At 32.0% G+C, this 18,339-nt stretch overlaps 4 protein-coding genes across 4 annotated transcripts; 2 read left to right on the forward strand and 2 right to left on the reverse strand.

The window, feature by feature from the left end:
* The first annotated feature begins 837 nt into the window (after nucleotides 1–837).
* Nucleotides 838–14,099, forward strand: LOC126770495 (hepatocyte growth factor-regulated tyrosine kinase substrate). The gene is made up of 13 exons (XM_050489898.1): nucleotides 838–970; nucleotides 1,212–1,296; nucleotides 1,404–1,507; nucleotides 1,728–1,888; nucleotides 4,824–4,942; nucleotides 5,025–5,145; nucleotides 5,223–5,330; nucleotides 8,933–9,080; nucleotides 9,413–9,579; nucleotides 10,235–10,368; nucleotides 11,037–11,163; nucleotides 11,513–11,710; nucleotides 12,217–14,099. The coding sequence occupies exons 1-13, from the start codon at nucleotides 937–939 to the stop codon at nucleotides 13,636–13,638; spliced, it is 2,928 nt and encodes a 975-aa protein (XP_050345855.1). The 5' UTR covers nucleotides 838–936; the 3' UTR covers nucleotides 13,639–14,099.
* On the reverse strand, nucleotides 6,252–6,672 carry LOC126770684 (U6 snRNA-associated Sm-like protein LSm5). Its single transcript, XM_050490195.1, has one exon. It carries the CDS (start codon nucleotides 6,581–6,583, stop codon nucleotides 6,296–6,298), a length of 288 nt encoding a protein of 95 aa, XP_050346152.1. The 5' UTR covers nucleotides 6,584–6,672; the 3' UTR covers nucleotides 6,252–6,295.
* LOC126770561 (targeting protein for Xklp2-like) lies at nucleotides 6,872–8,597 on the forward strand. The gene has a single exon (XM_050490016.1). It carries the CDS (start codon nucleotides 7,012–7,014, stop codon nucleotides 8,455–8,457), a length of 1,446 nt encoding a protein of 481 aa, XP_050345973.1. The 5' UTR covers nucleotides 6,872–7,011; the 3' UTR covers nucleotides 8,458–8,597.
* A 1,744-nt stretch (nucleotides 14,100–15,843) lies between the features above and the next one.
* On the reverse strand, nucleotides 15,844–17,336 carry LOC126770597 (inward rectifier potassium channel 2-like). Its single transcript, XM_050490073.1, has 2 exons — nucleotides 17,180–17,336; nucleotides 15,844–16,903 (listed from the first exon to the last, which is right to left on the reverse strand). Exons 1-2 carry the CDS (start codon nucleotides 17,224–17,226, stop codon nucleotides 15,847–15,849), a joined length of 1,104 nt encoding a protein of 367 aa, XP_050346030.1. The 5' UTR covers nucleotides 17,227–17,336; the 3' UTR covers nucleotides 15,844–15,846.
* Nucleotides 17,337–18,339: the final 1,003 nt, after the last annotated feature.

Genomic DNA, 18,339 nt, shown 5'->3' on the forward strand with positions numbered 1-18,339 from the left:
ATTTATAATGATGTTATGTACATCATTTTAAATTATTGTTTATAAAATAAACTAAAAAAATATTACACATTAACACACTTACACATTGTTTTACATGAAGTGTAATTGTATGTTGTAATGCAACTTAAAACCCAAACTTTAATCCAATACATAATTTGATCCTACAGAACGCAATGATCTAAAATTATTTAAAATGCACCTTTACATGTCTTTAAGAAGATTTAAATAAAAAAAAATTACTTTTTTTGCACTAAAATAATCTTTAAATGATTATTGATGAATCTTTGAATAATTATAACATGCGTGAGAAAAATATGATTATATCATGTAAACTTTTTTATTATAAATAAATCAATTTAGGCGGTCTCGTTTATTTCTTGCCCGTCCGAGTTTTGACTGTGTGGCCCAATCGTTATTGCGGGCAACTATTTTGCGTTGATAATTTTGTATTTATTTTATCCCTCTTTGTGACTTGACGCCCCAAATACATTTTTTCACTTATAATACATACATTAGAACGATTATTAATATATTATTTTATGCTAAAATAAAATAGACTAACAAATAATCTACCGAAAGTTGATCTTATGATTGCGGATTCTTTATCAAATTACGCGAAATATTTTAGTAAGATTATTATTATTGTTTATTTTAATCTTTTGTTAATGCAGATTGATCATAACTGTGATCGCCAATAAGTCAACAAAACGTAATGTCTATTTAAACTTACTTATTTTTTATCGAGATATGAAATATAATCTGGCTTTATAGACTATTGATAATAAAAATGACGTTCAAAATGACCAACATCCAAGAAACAAAATAGAAATAAGAAAATTGACAAAGTGAGCTGTCATTTTTCTGTCTATTGAAGAATCATCATAGTTGATTTTCTAAAACAAAAGTTTGTTGCTGTAAACCTTAATACTATTAAATATGTTTCGTACTAGTAATTTTGACAAGTTACTCGGTTAGTATATTAAAATTGTGTTTAGTAGTTTCTATTAATAGTTCCAAGATTTCTTATGTTATCTTACTCATAACATTAGTCAATGATTATTTTATCTAATTTTCATCACTTTCTTTTTTGTTGTATACAGAATTCAGTGAAAGGTTCCTTTTGTTTAAAAATATATATATATATATATTATTTAAGTATAAATATTTGCAATCTTTGTTGATATGTTGAAATATTTTCTAATTTGTTCTAGATAAAGCGACAAGTAATCTACGCCTAGATCCCGATTGGCCCTCTATATTACAAATTTGTGATTTAATTAGACAAAATGATTGTTCGTGAGTAAATTTTGAATATCTCTTCTATTGTCATTTATCCAATGGAATGGATTATTTCAATGTCATATCAATTGGGTTTGTTTCTTATTTAGTTATTATATTTTTAGACCAAAATATGCAGTTGGTGCTGTGAAAAAGAAACTATACTCTTCTAATCCTCACCAGGCTATGTTTGCTCTCCTGGTTCTTGAAAGTATAGTAAAAAATTGTGGTAAGAAAATTTTTGACATCCTTTAATTACAATTTAACTGGGGTTAACTGTTTTAAAATTACCAAAAATACAAATTGTTTCTTAACAGTAATACAAAACCAGTGACTTTTTTAAAATTATAAATTTAAAAAAAAAGACTTGCAATATACTGACTGTAGAATAATTGATGCCTCATATTAAGAAAAAATAATAGCAATATAATAGTTTTTATTCATCATAGGTTCAGGAGTTCATGATGAGGTGGCTTCAAAGGTTTTCTGCGAGATGCTCCGTGATTTGGTGAAAACGACTCAAAACGAAAACTTCAAAACCAAGATTCTTGAATTGATTCAAGCTTGGGCATTTGCATTCAGAAATAATCCTAAATACAGAGCTGTTCAGGTTAGTAAACAATTTTCATGTACACATGAAGAAGTAAAAAAAATTGAATACCTAATTATGTTGTGGTTGTTAGACCGCACATCCTGCAGGTCTGCCCTTCATCTACTTACTATTTACACACTTTGACTATTTACACAACACCAGTGGTGAATCGACTGACGCACAGAAGGCTTAGCAGGAGCTAGAGTGGAGTCACTAAAAAAATACCCATATCTATTAGGTTGTACTGGATTTCCATCCAAGTTGATTTGCCACAGTATGAACAGTTCAGTTTACACTACTATCGTTAACCAGTACTTATAAACATCACTAAACAGTTAATAATATTAAGTGGGCTTAATGTATTCCTTGGATGTTTAAGAGTATTCTTTCTTTTTTAAATAATTACAAAATTTTAGTTTTTCATAGAGTCCAGTAGCAGGACTTGAGGCCTTAGGTTTATTGACTATACTTTATGACGAATCTTAACAAAGTTCTTCTTTTGTATCCGTGCCTATCTTTTAAAAGACAAATGTTTTTTGTTCTATCTCTTTTTTAAATACCTTGTTTTCCAATAGGAGCAGGTATATAAATATCTAACACAAAATATATTAAATAATCTGAAAAGATATATTACTTATAAGAAAAATATAGTGTAATAAAAATATGTTCATAAAAATATCAATTTTGGTTAAATCTAAAAAGTCTTTATGCTCATTATTAACAATAGATTATTCTTGTTTACCAAAAGAATGACAAGGTGCAAACAAATATCTTTGGTAAGTATATTAAATAATCCTTTCAGTAATCCAGCAAGCCCTACAGGATTCATTTAATAATTAACATATGATTATCCTACATTGAAGAGACCATATTACCGTGATAATCATATATAAAATATGTAATATTTTATTATTACTTAAAGATGCGCTCGATAAACCATATTAATTTTAACTCACGATTATACTACTCTTACTAAACTTTTATATAAGTACTTATTTATTTTAGTTTACTGAGTCTATCTATTCTAAACGGAAAAATTTACGTTCCGATCGTTTAAGTGTTTCGGCCCGATCAAAGTGTTAGCGTAGTGTATTATGTATCAATATTGAGTTTGGAAGTCATTGCGAATGTGTTTGGAAATCTTAATAATCAATAACATGGCGAAAAACAGATATTAATTATCGCATCTGATCAAATTTTATCATTTAAACATTTTATTGATACTTAGAAAAGCCGAGATGGCCTAGTGGTTAGAACACGTGAATCTTAACCGATGACCGTGGGTTCAAACCCGGGTAAGCACCACTGAATTTTCATGTGCTTAATTTGTGATTAAAATTCATCTCGTGCTTGACGGTGAAGGAAAACATCGTGAGGAAACCTGCATGTGTCTAATTTCATTGAAATTATGTCACATGTGTATTCTACCAACCCGCATTGGAGCAGCGTGGTGGAATAAGCTCTAAAACCTTCTCCTCAAAAAGGGAGAGGAGGCCTTAGCCCAGCAGTGGGACATTAACAGGCTGTTACTGTTACTGTAGAAATTCTAAAAACTGTTACACGTAGGTACACAATGGTTGTAAGTTGTTCTAAATGAATTTCGTTTAGCTCGGCCTCAAAATCAAAACACCAGTAGTATTTTGTCTCCTCGTCTTCCATAATGACAAGAAGTTTTGCTTCGACAAGTACTGGTGACAACACTACGAAAAACCCTAATATACCTACTTGATGGTAGACCAAGTAAGTATATTATAAAGTGTCTCAAACGTAGTAATTATATTCAATTGTTGATTATTTCCCATACTTGGAACATTCAATTCATAGTAATAATAACGTTCTTTTGTCTTAATCTTGCATTTGGAATACTAATTATAATTGATTTTTGTGCTAAAACAAATGACAGCAGTGTTGATGTAAAGAAATGTTCATAAATTCTACATAAAGATGTTTTTTTATTTATTTCTTCAATTACTGATTTTTTCTTAAAATAATTATTTTTTATATTTGTTATGATGTCTGCTATCAAATAAAATTGATACCACATTAAGTAGCTGATGGGCGGAAAATGTCCCTTATTAACCCTACTAATCCTATAGGTATATTTTTTTTTTATAAAATTATAACGACAGCGCTGACGTAATCATTCCTGCTTTTCTTTCATTTTTCATTCGATTTATGTAAATTATTTTTAATGCAATTTCAACTAAAACATAAAGGATCTGACAATTGTATTGGTAAGTGCGGCAAAAAATATATTTACATATAATAATAATAATCATATTTGAAAATATGTAAATCCGCTACTGAGTATTATTACTACATAAACTTTTACGTCTTCTTTTCATGTTCCTGTTGTAAAATATTCCTTTAATGTTTATGATTACGTCGTGCCACAGTTTACTTATATAGTACATGTATATTATTATTGATCTTACTTTTATCTAATTAAGCGCACATTGCCTCCGGCCCGTATACCTAAGACTGCTACTGTGTCGTATTTTATTTACGAAGTTGTGTGTATGTAATAACTGTGTACCTTATTACTGATACTTAATTATTGATTAAATTGCTATTTACAATCGGCTGTACGTTGTTAAGATGTCCACAGTAAAGTTATTCTACAAACAATAGTTACTTGGTGTAAACATTGTGCAAATGTGTATGATTATGTATTTAATGGTTTTAAAAACAAAATAAAATGTAATAAAAAATCGTAATATAAGGTTGTTGAACTGCTGATTGTAGTTTTATAAGAGTATATGACGTTTACACTTCCATTATCACATTATCAGTCACCACATGAGTCATATCTCAGTCTCAGACAAAACAATACACCTTATGCATTGTCATTAGACAATTTGTTGAAAAAACTATTGTTTTCCTTAAAAACTTAAATATGTTAAAAAGTCACACTGAAAGAACATTTTTTTGTAGCCAATATTATTGTTAACAGGACACAGTTAATATTCTAAAAGCTGAAGGAGGACACAAATTTCCACCGCTCAAAGAATCAGACGCTATGTTTTCCGCAGATACAGCACCTGAATGGGCTGATGGAGAAGTGTGCCACAGGTTTGAGTTATTTTTTTTTTTTTTGTGTATTTTTCTTTTTATTAAATACTTTGATTTTTAACATAGATAAATTAATAATTAGATGCCGCACAGAATTCACATTGATAGTACGCCGACACCATTGTCGTGCATGCGGTCAAGTATTCTGTCAACAGTGCAGTTCCAAGACTTCAACATTACCTAAATTTGGTATTGAAAAGGAGGTAAGACTTGTACAGAGGTTGTTGGTCATTATTTATTATTATGAATAGTTTGAGCCTTATTTTTACGTTATCCCTAGGTCCGAGTGTGTGATGCCTGTTTTGATAAAGTAAGCCGTCCACCATCTTCAACTGCAAAAGTAGAAATTGTTGATACAGCTAATGACTATGGCCCAGCTCCAGCACAGGTACATTTATATTTTTCTTATACAATTATTCAATTTTGAAACCAAAAAAATTAATAGTATATGCAATTTAAATCTTTAATGTCTATGGATAACTTTAACCCTTTAACCGCCCGACTTCATATCTGTTGGCGTGCCCCCAGCGCCCGGCACAGTGAATCGAAACACACAATACAATTTTCTAAAAATAATGTTAGTAATTCTTCTAAATTTGGACATTATTTTTAAGACTTCTAATTAAGAGGCTAAAGTGTATTAAACTGTAAATGATTACTATTTACCTAGTAGTATTTAGTTAACTATTTACCTAATGTAAACATATTTTTGATAGAATACAGCGTAATTAAATAAAAAAGCTGATAAAAATGATCAGTGTTATTTTGGTCGTAAATATACGACTCAGGCGAAATGGGCCCGAAAATATTTGTCGGATTAATTCGACCTAGGCGGTTAAAGGGTTAATCCTTTTCTTGAGACACATAGATTAAAGAAAATACATTATACACTCTTTATTTAATATATATTTATATTAAATACCACTCTAATAAAATATCCACTTAAGGACATCATATGCATATTTTATATTTGATTGCCCACTTTTATATCTTACAATCTTATGAAAACTACTCAAATTACTTTGTATTTAAGATAAGGTAGTATATATAATATAAAGTACTTTTTACCACAGCAAGTGTAATGGTCTCGAGAATAATCTTTTCCAACTTTTTTTAAGACATTTGTCAACGTAATATTCTTTAGCACAAGATATATACACCTTACTAAAAAGGTGTATTCTGAAAAGTGAGGTTATTGTAAATACATTGTTCACAATCAGTTCAGCTTAATTTGACACATCAGCAATTTTTGTTATTAATTTGCAGAAGTAATCAATTATATAATGAAATCAACAATAAAACATAAAAATTTTGCTTATTTATACGTTTATTAACCTACAACAATGTTATTTATCACTGTCCCTCATAAGATTCTCCTGGCATCTCGCCGCCCGGCACCAACATCGCTATATTGTTACCATTGAGCAATATTTGATCTAATTTCGTTATTTTTCTACCTTCTGGCGTCGATTCATATTCGGTCACATCATCTAATAACATATTTACGAAGTCGTCAAAACCTTGCAATGTTCCCACCATTTCTTTATCATTTTTCATTATTATGTGAATTCTAGATCCTATACATTTGTCGACAAGCTCCAAAGGCAACAAAGTATTGGGATTTGGTAATGCTTGTGCCATTATTAAAATGAATAACTTTATAAATACCTCAAGATATTTAAATAAATACAATTCAGACTACTGCTCAACTGATCTAGTTTGAGAATTAGTAATTAGTAATCCCACTGACATTGACAACTGCTGTCGCTTCGTTTAGAAATAAAATTATTGTTTAATTAAAAAATAAAAATACTTAACAGTATATAATATTTATATATGTTCAAGAAAGAAAGATTAATTATTTGAATTGTAATATTATGTCGGATCTAAACTTTACACAAAAAAAAAAGTGACAAACATTTTATGGTTATGGCAACATGATGATTGTACTTCGATCCAAAGTGACAAGTGACAACAGTTTCGATTTGAAATACGTTTAAAATAACGGTGCGAGATCTACACGGAAAACAACATTAAGATTTTTTATACTATATAATTAAATATCAGAAATGGCTAAGAATTATGTTACTAATTTTAGAGGTGAAATGTATTTCACGCCGAGCGGTAAATTACATATAAAGGATGAACCTGTAACACCTATTGAGGAAGACTTTGGTGATCATAACAACTTGGATTGTTTTGAAAATGAGTATGGGGCAATGAGAAAATCTTTATCCATGAATGACATAGCTTCACTCCGAGAGGACTTGATAAAGTTGGAATTCACGGACACAAAGGAAGATGTATATCATCGACATCGAAGGCCAACAGGACAGCCACAAGAGTTATCTAAAACCAAGTTTGTTTCCATGGCTGAAGCTATTTACCATTATCAAAAAGATACCCCCGATAGATTCCATTCATCCAGACCGAAGTCATTTCGTCCTAAAGGTTATGGAGGTCCTTCAAGTTTAACTGTTCCTCAGTCCCCTATGTTAAGATGTAAGGCGCGATCAAGACCACAACATATACTTTCTCAAAAAGAAAAAGAAGAAATGGAATTAGAAGAGATTAGAAAGTTCAAAATTAAAGCTAATCCAATTCCCAAGGCCGTAATCGAAGGACCCATACATTTGCCTGAAGTACCTAGGAAGCCTATTACTGTCCCTGAACCTTTTAAATTGACTGAAGTACAAAAAAAAATGACACAATCACCAGGACAAATTCATAATTTTAAAGCTCGTCCAGCTCCAAAACATATACTTGAGAAACCTCAAATACCAATAAAGCCAGTTCCACATGTTACTAAACCAATTAGCCCAAAGTTTCGTTATAAACGAGCTAATTCTGCTGATCATCTCAAATGTGAAACTAAGCATAGTGACCCACCAGCTAATGCCAGGAAAGTGGATAAACGTGAGAAAATAATGCAACGTCACGGTCCAGTTAAACCAGAGCCATTTTCTTTTGAAAAAAGAGATGAAGAATTAAGGAAAAAGCGAGAAGAAAGAATCAAGAAACAGTTGGAAGAGGAACGCAGACTTGCTTCTCAATTTAAGGCACAGCCTTTACCTGTAGCAGTAAAAAAACGGATGCAATGTGCCATTTCTGGATGCAGTGTTTCAAATGCATCTTCAGAGAATAAAGAAAACCATGTCAAATTTGAAGCTAAACCGGCTACAGTTCTTTATAAAGAGCCATTCAAACCAATTCTTCAACCAGTACATTTAGTTAAGACTGCTCCATTTGCATTGACTACAGAAAAACGAGCTGCTGAAAGAGAAATGTTTGACAAACAGTTGAAGGAAAAAGAGGAAGAAAATGAAAGATTAAAACAGCAGAGAGAAAAAGAGCAGCAAGAGGCAGAAGAACGAGCCGTATCAGAATTAAGAGCTAAACTTGTACATCATGCTAAACCAGTCCCATCAATAAACCCATTTGTCCCAGAAAAGTCAGTTGCACCTATAACAGTTCCTGAAACACCCAAATTCGTTAGGCGACTGAAGCAACATTAATTTCTTACTATTTATAGTAGTTAATCATGACTATGACATATTATTCAGACATTATAATTATTAGGTTTTGATAATGTACTACTCTTTAAATATACTGTAATTGCTTAAAATACATTTCTAATTTTTAATTAAATTTATATAACACAATCAATGCAGTTTTATTTTTAATAAATATACATGTATGATTAATAATATAGCATTCTATGTAATAATATAATAAATAATGCTAACATAATAATACTTAACCCTATTTAAGTATAAATTTAGTGAAAAAGGAGATAGAATTTGGCATTATAGTTAACCATTAATATGCTATAAAGTATATGTATGTATAAAGTCTAGTTATTTAAATTTTACTATTTGATCAAAAATCAAAGTAATATTCGAGTAATTTACTTACAATTATTTATACAAGTAGAATGAAACAATGAATCACATAAACATAATTATAATTGCTTATATTAAATTGTTTAAGAAACGCCCTGGAAAATCCGCTGAGGAACTTCAAGAGGAAGAGGAGCTACAGCTGGCCCTGGCCCTCAGCCAATCCGAAGCTGAACAAAAAGAGAAAGAACGAAAATCTAGAACTTTCATTGCTCCAGAGCCAACTTTGCATCCAACAAGTAATATTATTTATATTATTAAGAAAATATTGATAAAAGTGATGTGAAGTGAAAATATTGCACGAGTGGAATAAAAATGTTCTTTTGAAAGAATTTGAGCATTAAATTAGTTACATGTGTTATTTGCATAAAAACTGTTGGTTTATGTTTTTATGGTTTGTGGTTTATGTTTAACTTTTTATTATATCGCTTAAGATTTATTTTATAAATAGGAAAATACCTTTTACTTGTTACCATATAAGAATAATAAAGGAGGAATTATTTTGAATTTGACAAAGCTTTACTAATATAAATAATACAGGATGAACAGCAATTTACCATATAATTTCCAGTATCACCCACGCCGTCTTCAGTGAGTGCATCTCCGGAGCACACGACAACTTCAAACTCTGAGCTGTCTCGGTACTTGGATAGAAACTACTGGGAGCAGCGCCTGTCTCGCGACGCGGCCGCTGCGCCCACTGCTCCAGCTTCTCATACTACGAATGAATCGTCTGAGGTTTGATATTTTCTTTTGATAGTAAATCTCACAGATTCTATAATAAACTAACACACACACAACTTACACGACACTGATTTATAGTATCCAAGGTCATCTGATGGAAGTGGTGGTGAAAGTGATTAGGTTTTTTTTTTTTATTTCGAGCTCAAGCACGAAAGTTGTATTGCTAATATTTTTCTCGTAATAAAAGGAGTGCCTATTAATGCTATTTTCGTTTATGTCAGGTTGTGTAGGCTGTACTGTATTTCACGGTAGCATGCGAAAGAAAAAAAATGCAATCCCGTGGCGCTCCTCACTAAGACGGAAAGGGTACCTGGTTTTTTAGTGGGTATTCCAATGTTCGGAGCGCACTCGGCGCCTTGGACACCGACGAGCCCCACATACCCCCCCACTGTTCCCGTGGGGGAAACGCGTAATACATTTTTCCAGTGTTAAAAAAAAGCTGTACTGTACAGTATACACGGTACTGTCATGTAACATCACCTAATATTCACTTTGTCATGTCCGGTTTCTTTACTTAATCACATTTCATACTGTAATGTATTACCCTAAACACTTTTAATATGGACATTGTACAAAATACCATATATTATTAAACTTTAAGAAAAGTTACTTGAATGTAATTTAAAGTTTCGAATGTTTGTCATTTCAGCAAGATTTTAATAAGCCATCCACTACTAAAGATCAAGATGATGAAGCTCAAGATAAAGAAATTGATGATTTCGTTGAAACACTCAAATCGCAAGTGGAGATTTTTGTTAACAGAATGAAAAGTAATTCTTCACGGTATGTTAATATTTACTATTAAAAATATTTCCTTAATTATTCATTATTCTTAGGGATTGGTGTAGCTATGCCAATGCAACCAATGCGGTCGCATGTGGCCCCTGATTCGAGAGCGCCCCAGTGAGCAACAAACATTTATTTTATTTCAAATTTTTTCTTCGAGGTTTTTCTAGATATTTAAAAAAAAAACTGCAAGATGAAAAATCATCCTGAATTTAGGCACACGTGATTTAAATTATTATTTTTTAAGAGAATTACGACATACTATTGTCCGTCTACTTTTATATTTTAAAAAACGTAGAATGGTCGTCTAAGCTCAGAAGATTAGCCGGATTAGGTTCTCCAACGCTTGGCAGTCCCCGTTAGTTTTTACAATAGACAAAGTGAGCCATTTGCATTGAGGCCCGAATAGGCTAGTTACGCCAATGTTTTTAATTTATAAATTATAAGATTATTTATAGAACACAAGCACATTAAATTAACACTTGTTACGTAAATAGTCTTTTACAGTGATTGAAACTATATATATAAAATATAGCAATATTATATACTTACTAAAACCTTCTCCAAAAGGACTGAAACTTCTGCTGTAAGTTTTAATTCATTTAGGAAAAAAAATCCTTCACTTATTGGTATAAATATGATTAAAATGTATTAATTTGTTTCAGTGGTCGATCAATAGCGAATGATACATCTGTGCAGACTCTATTCATGAACATTACTGCGATGCATTCTCAATTATTGCGCTACATTCAACAACAAGATGACAAACGAGTCTATTTAGAGAGCTTACAGGTGAGACTATTGCCTCATTGCGACCGGCAAGCCCCACAACGTATGGGGGCGTGATAATACGTATATATATTTTTTCTCTATGAAGATAATGATAACTCAGCTCAAGTGCGATCGCACACAATTTTAGTACATGCGTATTCTGAGCTCTTAAGTGGACTCTCTTATCTCTGACACGAAATTCGATACTCTCCCTCCCAAATGTCACCGATTTCAAGTTCTTTGTGGACGACAGTTGTTAACGATTAATAGAATTAATTGTCATTATAAAAATAGTTAATTTTTCATAATTATTTTATCTTCGTTTTTCAATAAGAAAAAATTACTAAGTAAAATATTTTCTTAATTATAGGATAAAATAACACAAATTCGCGACAGCCGTGCTGCTCTAGATACTTTGCGTGCTGAACACGCCGCTCGTCTTGCTCAAGCAGCTGAAGCCGCAGAGAGACAAAGACAAATGCAAATGGCAGTTAAATTACAAGCCATGAGAAAGAAAAAACATGAGTACCTGCAGTACCAACGGCAGCTCGCTTTGCAAAGAGTTCAAGTAAGAATGTTTGGTTATTAAAATAAACATAATGTTCTCTATTTTGACTTTCCTAATTTATTTGCTATGTATCTATTTTACCTACCTTCTTCTCAAAAGGGAGAAGGAGGCCTTAGCCCAGCAATGGGATATTCACAGGCTGTTACTTACTACTATGTATCTATTTTTTAATGTATAAATTGATCATTGTATTGTGTTTATTTTGCTAACATTTAAACTTATTTGTGAATATTACATTTGGTTTTGATATTTTTAATGACAATGTAACATTAGAATGATCTTTTTAATATTGTACATAATAATAACAATATAATGTTAAAACATCTCAATTATATAACATATGTCTAATACTACACTATAAAGTCTGCAATTAAATTTAAGAGCTTAGTTTCTTTATTATGGTTGTAATATCTTTTAACTATTAACTCAGTTTTAAATTTGATTAATGTTTGAACAACAATATTATTGTTCAATTGATTACAATAATATTTTATTTTAATCCATAGGAACAAGAAAGAGAAATGCAAATGAGACAAGAACAACAGAAACATCAGTACATGATGTCTGCAAACAGTGGCTTTTACATGCCTGGAGTTTCAATGCATCAGTACCAACCTGGCTATCTCAATCAGCCCTTATATGCCAATCCACAATTCCATCCGCAGATGATGCCTCAAGCTACAACCGATGGTTCTATTCCCATGCCTGGACAAACTCATATATCTCAAGCTAATATCCCAATGAATGTAAATCAAATGGGAACCATATCTCAATCAGTGCCACAAATGACCAATACATATGCCATGTCTACTGGCGTAGCATTAAGTCAACAACCAACTAACGTCCAGGCTCCAATTAACCAGCCAAATATGCGACCAATGAGCCAACAGTTACCAATACAGCAGCAAATGATGTTGCACCAGATGCAACAAATGCGTTTACCAAATCAGCCTGGCGTTCATCAAATCATTCCCCCAAATGTACCGAATGGCTTACAGGGTCAGAATATTCCTCAACAAAATCCTCAGACTTCTCAACAACTACAAAAACAAAATGTACCAAATCAAGCCCAGCAAACTAATGCAATGATGCCTCAAATGACAGTTGGTCAACCAAATATGAACCAGCAGAATAACCCCAACAATCCAATGTTTGCAATGCAGCTACCAAATATGAGAATGCCATTGATGCAAAATAATCAACCAAGTAATAACCAACAAATACCTGTTTCCGGATACCCTATTAATGTGCAAAATCCTCAAAGTAACCAACAAACCCAGGTACAACTCCCAAATATGCCACACATGTCCCAAATGCCTTTACCTGGGCAACCTATGACCATGCCAGGTCAACCCATCATTCAGAATCAGTCACTACCTGGTCAAAATCAACAGCTAACTCAAGGACCTCAAATGTCTCAGAGTCAAGGACAACAAATTCCACAATCTCAATCACAAATGACACAAGGTCAATCAATGCCAATGCAAGGTCACCCAACACAATCGCAGGGTCAACATGTGATGATGCAAGGTCAACCAATGCAACATCAAGGTCAAAACATTCAGCAACAGGGTCAACAGCCGAATCAAAACCAGCAAATGCCTGCTAATTCAATGGTAACCAATCAGCAAGGACAGCAAATGGGCCCCGGGCAACAGATGCCTCATCATATGTTGACTGGTGCTATACCACAGCAGCATCCACAGATGCAAGGCCAAGTGCCACAACAGATGTCAAGCCAGGCCCACCAGCAACAGCAAGGTGGAATACCCCAGAACATGCAAGGCCAACCTATGAAAGTTCAACAGAACTTTGGTAATGGCCCTCCTAACCAAGAGCAAGTGCCAAACCAGCAAGTACAACAGATTCAGACTCCCGTTAAGTCTGAACACAATAACAATATGGCAGAACTTATAAGTTTTGATTGAATCTAGAACATTTGTATGAAGAAGAGATCTATATTATGATTAGACTGTTTATTTATTAATTTTATTGGGTATTTTCGACATGTTTGACTCACCTAGGAATGTGATATGAATTAAAAAATTTCAAGTAATTATAAGCATGTACTCATTTCAGCTTTTAAAATATTTTTGATGTTGGAACTATTGTTAATATTAGATGATTGTCCAAACCCCTGTTACGTACATCACAGCCTTACATTAGATTCTATAATGATTTACAGGCAGTAGTCAATTTAGATTTTAGAGAAATGGCCTTGTAATCTATGTAAATGTGCTTATGTGTATAAAATATCTCTCGTATCTAGTTTTATTTAGATAATAATACAATATATATATAAATTCAAATTATTATTTTATATTTTTTTGCAAATAATTGTTTTTAATGTTTATATATAAGTTATGATTTATTATATATAAATAATACCAATAAAGTTCTCAGACGTTCGAAAAAGGTTTCATTGTTTAGTATTCTTAATCTTACTGTGTTTTTTTTATTGTCAAGTACATACAATGAAAGAATTTCTATACTATTTCTTGGTTAAACACATTTGCATCCTCCACACTTTTCGTCCATCCTCCATACACTGTGTTAGTGAACCCTCTAGCGGGGTCCCGGGCAATACATATAATAATAGACTTGAGCACACTACGTGGGCCCCTGGAGTTAAACGGGTTAATACTTTTAACATTTAATTTCGCGTATGGTCGAATACAAAAAGTATTCAAACAATTGTTCTAGTCACACAATTTCTATAATTTAATTATCCATGACTGAATTTAAACACGAATTAAATTAATATTAGGTGTAATTTTTTTTAACAAAATATATATTATTTTATATTTCGAGGGTTTGCCCATTCTCGCCGCGCTGGGCAGGCGTGTTGGCGAGCGCAGTAGAGGGTTAGGTTGTTTATGGGTGGGTCGCTGTTGCCCATCCCCCCTTTTCCCTGTCCCTTAGTCACCTTTTACGACAACCACGGGATGAGATTGGGGGAGTGCAATTATAAGCCGGTACTCCACGGCAAATCGAATGACCTTAAGAAGGTGGCGGGGACCGACTGGATGCGGAAGGCGGAGGATCGGGAACTTTGGCGCACCTTGGGAGAGGCTTATGTCTGGCAGTGGATTATGAAAAGCTGTTGATTGATTGATTATATTGCGAATGTTACTGGCACTTATATGATGCACTCTGAATTAATATTATTTTTACATACTTAGTTAATATAATACATCTATTTCATTTATGTTTCAGTAAATAATATAGGGTAAACATATACTTAATTCTTAATAAATAATTTGTTAATACGTAACTCTTTTTGACCTCAAGAGTCAATGGATTTTCGTTTTGCTTACATTTTGCAGTGACTAACGCAATCATATTGAATATTTTTTTACATGGTACAATTACAATATGGTAATAAATTTATATAAGTATGAAATGAATCGTTTATTGTTTTCAAGTAAAACATCAAATTAAGGAAAAATTTGATAAACAGAATGTTACTTTCTCTAACTCTTAACTCCCAATAAATTTGGATACCTACGCCAAAAGTCTTGATTATTATTGAATGATTTAAAGGTTTTTGGAATTATACTTTATGTATATGTGCTTATGTGTATAAAATATCTCTCGTATCTAGTTTTATTTTGATAATAATTATATTTTGAAACATTATGTATTATCTTTGTCATTATTAATACATTTTTTCATCATTACTTAGCCAATCGCTACAGCTGTAATACTTATCTTGCAGTGGTTATTTATCGTTCACCTGTCTGATAACAGTATATTTTTTCCGGTTTGTTGATTAATATATTTCATAGTAGTGCTAGTGAGAAAACAGGAAGCAGTTCTAATATTCATAATTCTTATAATAAACTAATTAAAAAAAAAACAGTGTAATACGATGACGATAAAAAGTTTCTTAAAAGAAAATATGGACATGAATAATAAGAAATTGTTAAAATTAGATCAAGATATAAAATCGTGTGACAGACAGTTGACAGCTATAAAAATAAGGCTATCCACGATTGAAATACAAATGTTCGCTTTAAAAGCTATATATCAAGACATTATGAAACTCAGGAAATTAGTGATAATTATAAATCCACATCTTAAACCAATAACATATTAATTTCTGAAGAAGTAACATAAGTGAAGCCGCTGATTAGTCACGTAAGTATAGACGATAAACGTTTTCTATTTTCAAAGTACCCATCTAGTTCTTTCGCTGTACAAAGGGGTGTATTCACTGGACATATTTCATCAAACTTGGAAAAATCTTTTACATAGCCTCGCTTATTCTTTTGGAAATGTATCAATTGTGAAAATCGTCGACCCCACATTATCTCTTGACTGGTGTAACTCGATATGGCTTGAACAGGCTGTCCCGTCGATTCGATGACGCCTTCAAAGACTACCACTATCTCCAGATCTGAATTCAACATATCTTGTGCAGACATATCATAGAAAGGACTCTGACTATCAATTCTATGAAAAACAGATATTGGATTTAAAAATAGTATGTCGTCACATGCATCAACTTTTACGCGTAAATTAATTTGTTCATTGTTCACTATAGTATCATTTGATTTTCTTTCATATTGAATTAAATAAGCATTAACTTTTGATGCTATTATCCTCGATTTTCTTATATTTCCTACCCTGAATATCAAACATAAATTGGTTTCTCTTTGATTAATTATAGCGTTTTTTGAGAATATAAGAGATTGTGCTCGATTTTTTGGTCTGGTTAGTTTTGCGAAGACTATTGCAACAATTAATGACTGCGTAAAATGTCCCGCTATACTTTCGATGCACATAGTTAGCATAGCCGAGGGACATTCTAACGTTATAGCTCTCTTTCCATAGCCTATTGTGGTATGAATTTCAATACTAAATAGAAATATAGACGTGAAACTATAAATTTCTCGAACACATGGTTTCCAAATTGTTCCGTTGTTAGCACTGGGCAAATTTTCTTCTCTTAGATCTCCATGTAAATAAAGAATTAGCCACCAAATTGATGCAAATAAAAACCATATTATAATGTAAACCAGAATACAAAATATTAGACTCCACCTCCATCTTGCATTTATAAACTTAGAAATAACATCAGGTATTATGCGAAATGGAGCTTCAGAGGATGACTTTTCGAAGTTCAATTCTCCTGTTTTAAATACCACACGTTTATTTTGTCGGCGTATCGATATCCTTTGTTTTATATGCCTGGAAAAATAAACCGAAATACATTAAGCTTAAATTTACTTATTATTCTTTAATAACTTATTATTTCCTAAATGAGAGTAGAGTTTCAATAAATATAAGGTTACCATTAAATAAATTATTTAAAAAATGTTCGTTATACCTATTCATAACCTTTGCCTAACTTTAAAGCTAGATAATTTATTTAAATATATTATCTAAAGTTTGTGATAAAAATAAATATTTTTGTTAATTGTTTTCTTAGTTTTATAAAAATGCATATAAAACGTTATTTATTACCTTCTAAATCGGCAATCAGCGTGATGTTTGTTAGTTTCACTATCCATTTTACAATTAATACTATTTCTACCACTATATATTAATAATAGTATATTAAAGGTTACATTAATATGATCGCATTACTCAAACGAATGCCAGAAATTACTAGCCTTCGGTATCTACGTTGCTTTATTCAGCCTTAATAACAAATAAGTACATATTATCTATTTGTTTAGAAGATAAGAATCATATGTGTAAATCTAGCATTTCAGAACTAATATTTTACTATGATTAAAATGGCAACATTTACGAATTGCTTAGGAAAGAAATAGTATAATAGTTAAGTCACTCACATTTTTTCTTCACATATCTTTTATAGAGTAATATGACTTATTAATTAAAGTTTATTTAACATAAGATTCAAATTTATTAATCGGTAATGCGGTAAGATAAGCATAGATAATAAAGTCAAGATGGTCTAGAAAATAAAAGCAGTTAATCTTAACCGAAGGTTGCGAGTAAATTAAACTGAGTTCGTCAAGAGCTCAATTGTAATTACTGGTCATCTCGTGCTTGGTGATGAAGAAAAATGTCATAACGGGCTTCTCTACAATATTATATATGTATCAAAAGAAAGCTAACATTTATTTTGTACATTCATGAACATCGCAGTAGAGCAGCTTGGTGAAATTCGCTTCATACTTTTCGCTATAAAAAACATACACAGCAGTGGGATATTTACTTACCTACAGTAGTAATTGATTCTTATATTGAATGTTCATGTATGAAATTCATGTCTTTTAAATATAATATCTCTAAAATCTAGCCGAATGTTTTTATTAAAGTTCTATTTAAATAATTAGGGTATCTTAGTGATAGTTAAAATAATCATAAGTAGTTGCTGGTAGTAAATAAACAACTATAATGGACCCGAAAATGGAGTAGGTATAGTGTTTAAAGGTACCATTCTTAGTAAATCAGGGGCGATTTAGATGTTCCATACCAAGAAGTGGTATAAATGCATTATTAGTAGCATCCTTTATCCATTCAATAGAGTGTCAAATAGATATTTTTCATTTCCAGTGTCGACCCTCTCGGGATGCACCTGAGGCCGTCCGGAGGCAGGAATGAGCATCGGCCGTGACAATCGAAAGAGCAACTACAATGGCGAACGGGGAACG

This window comes from Nymphalis io, chromosome 9 (genome assembly GCF_905147045.1).
Source record: "Nymphalis io chromosome 9, ilAglIoxx1.1, whole genome shotgun sequence".
Lineage (NCBI taxonomy): Eukaryota > Metazoa > Arthropoda > Insecta > Lepidoptera > Nymphalidae > Nymphalis > Nymphalis io.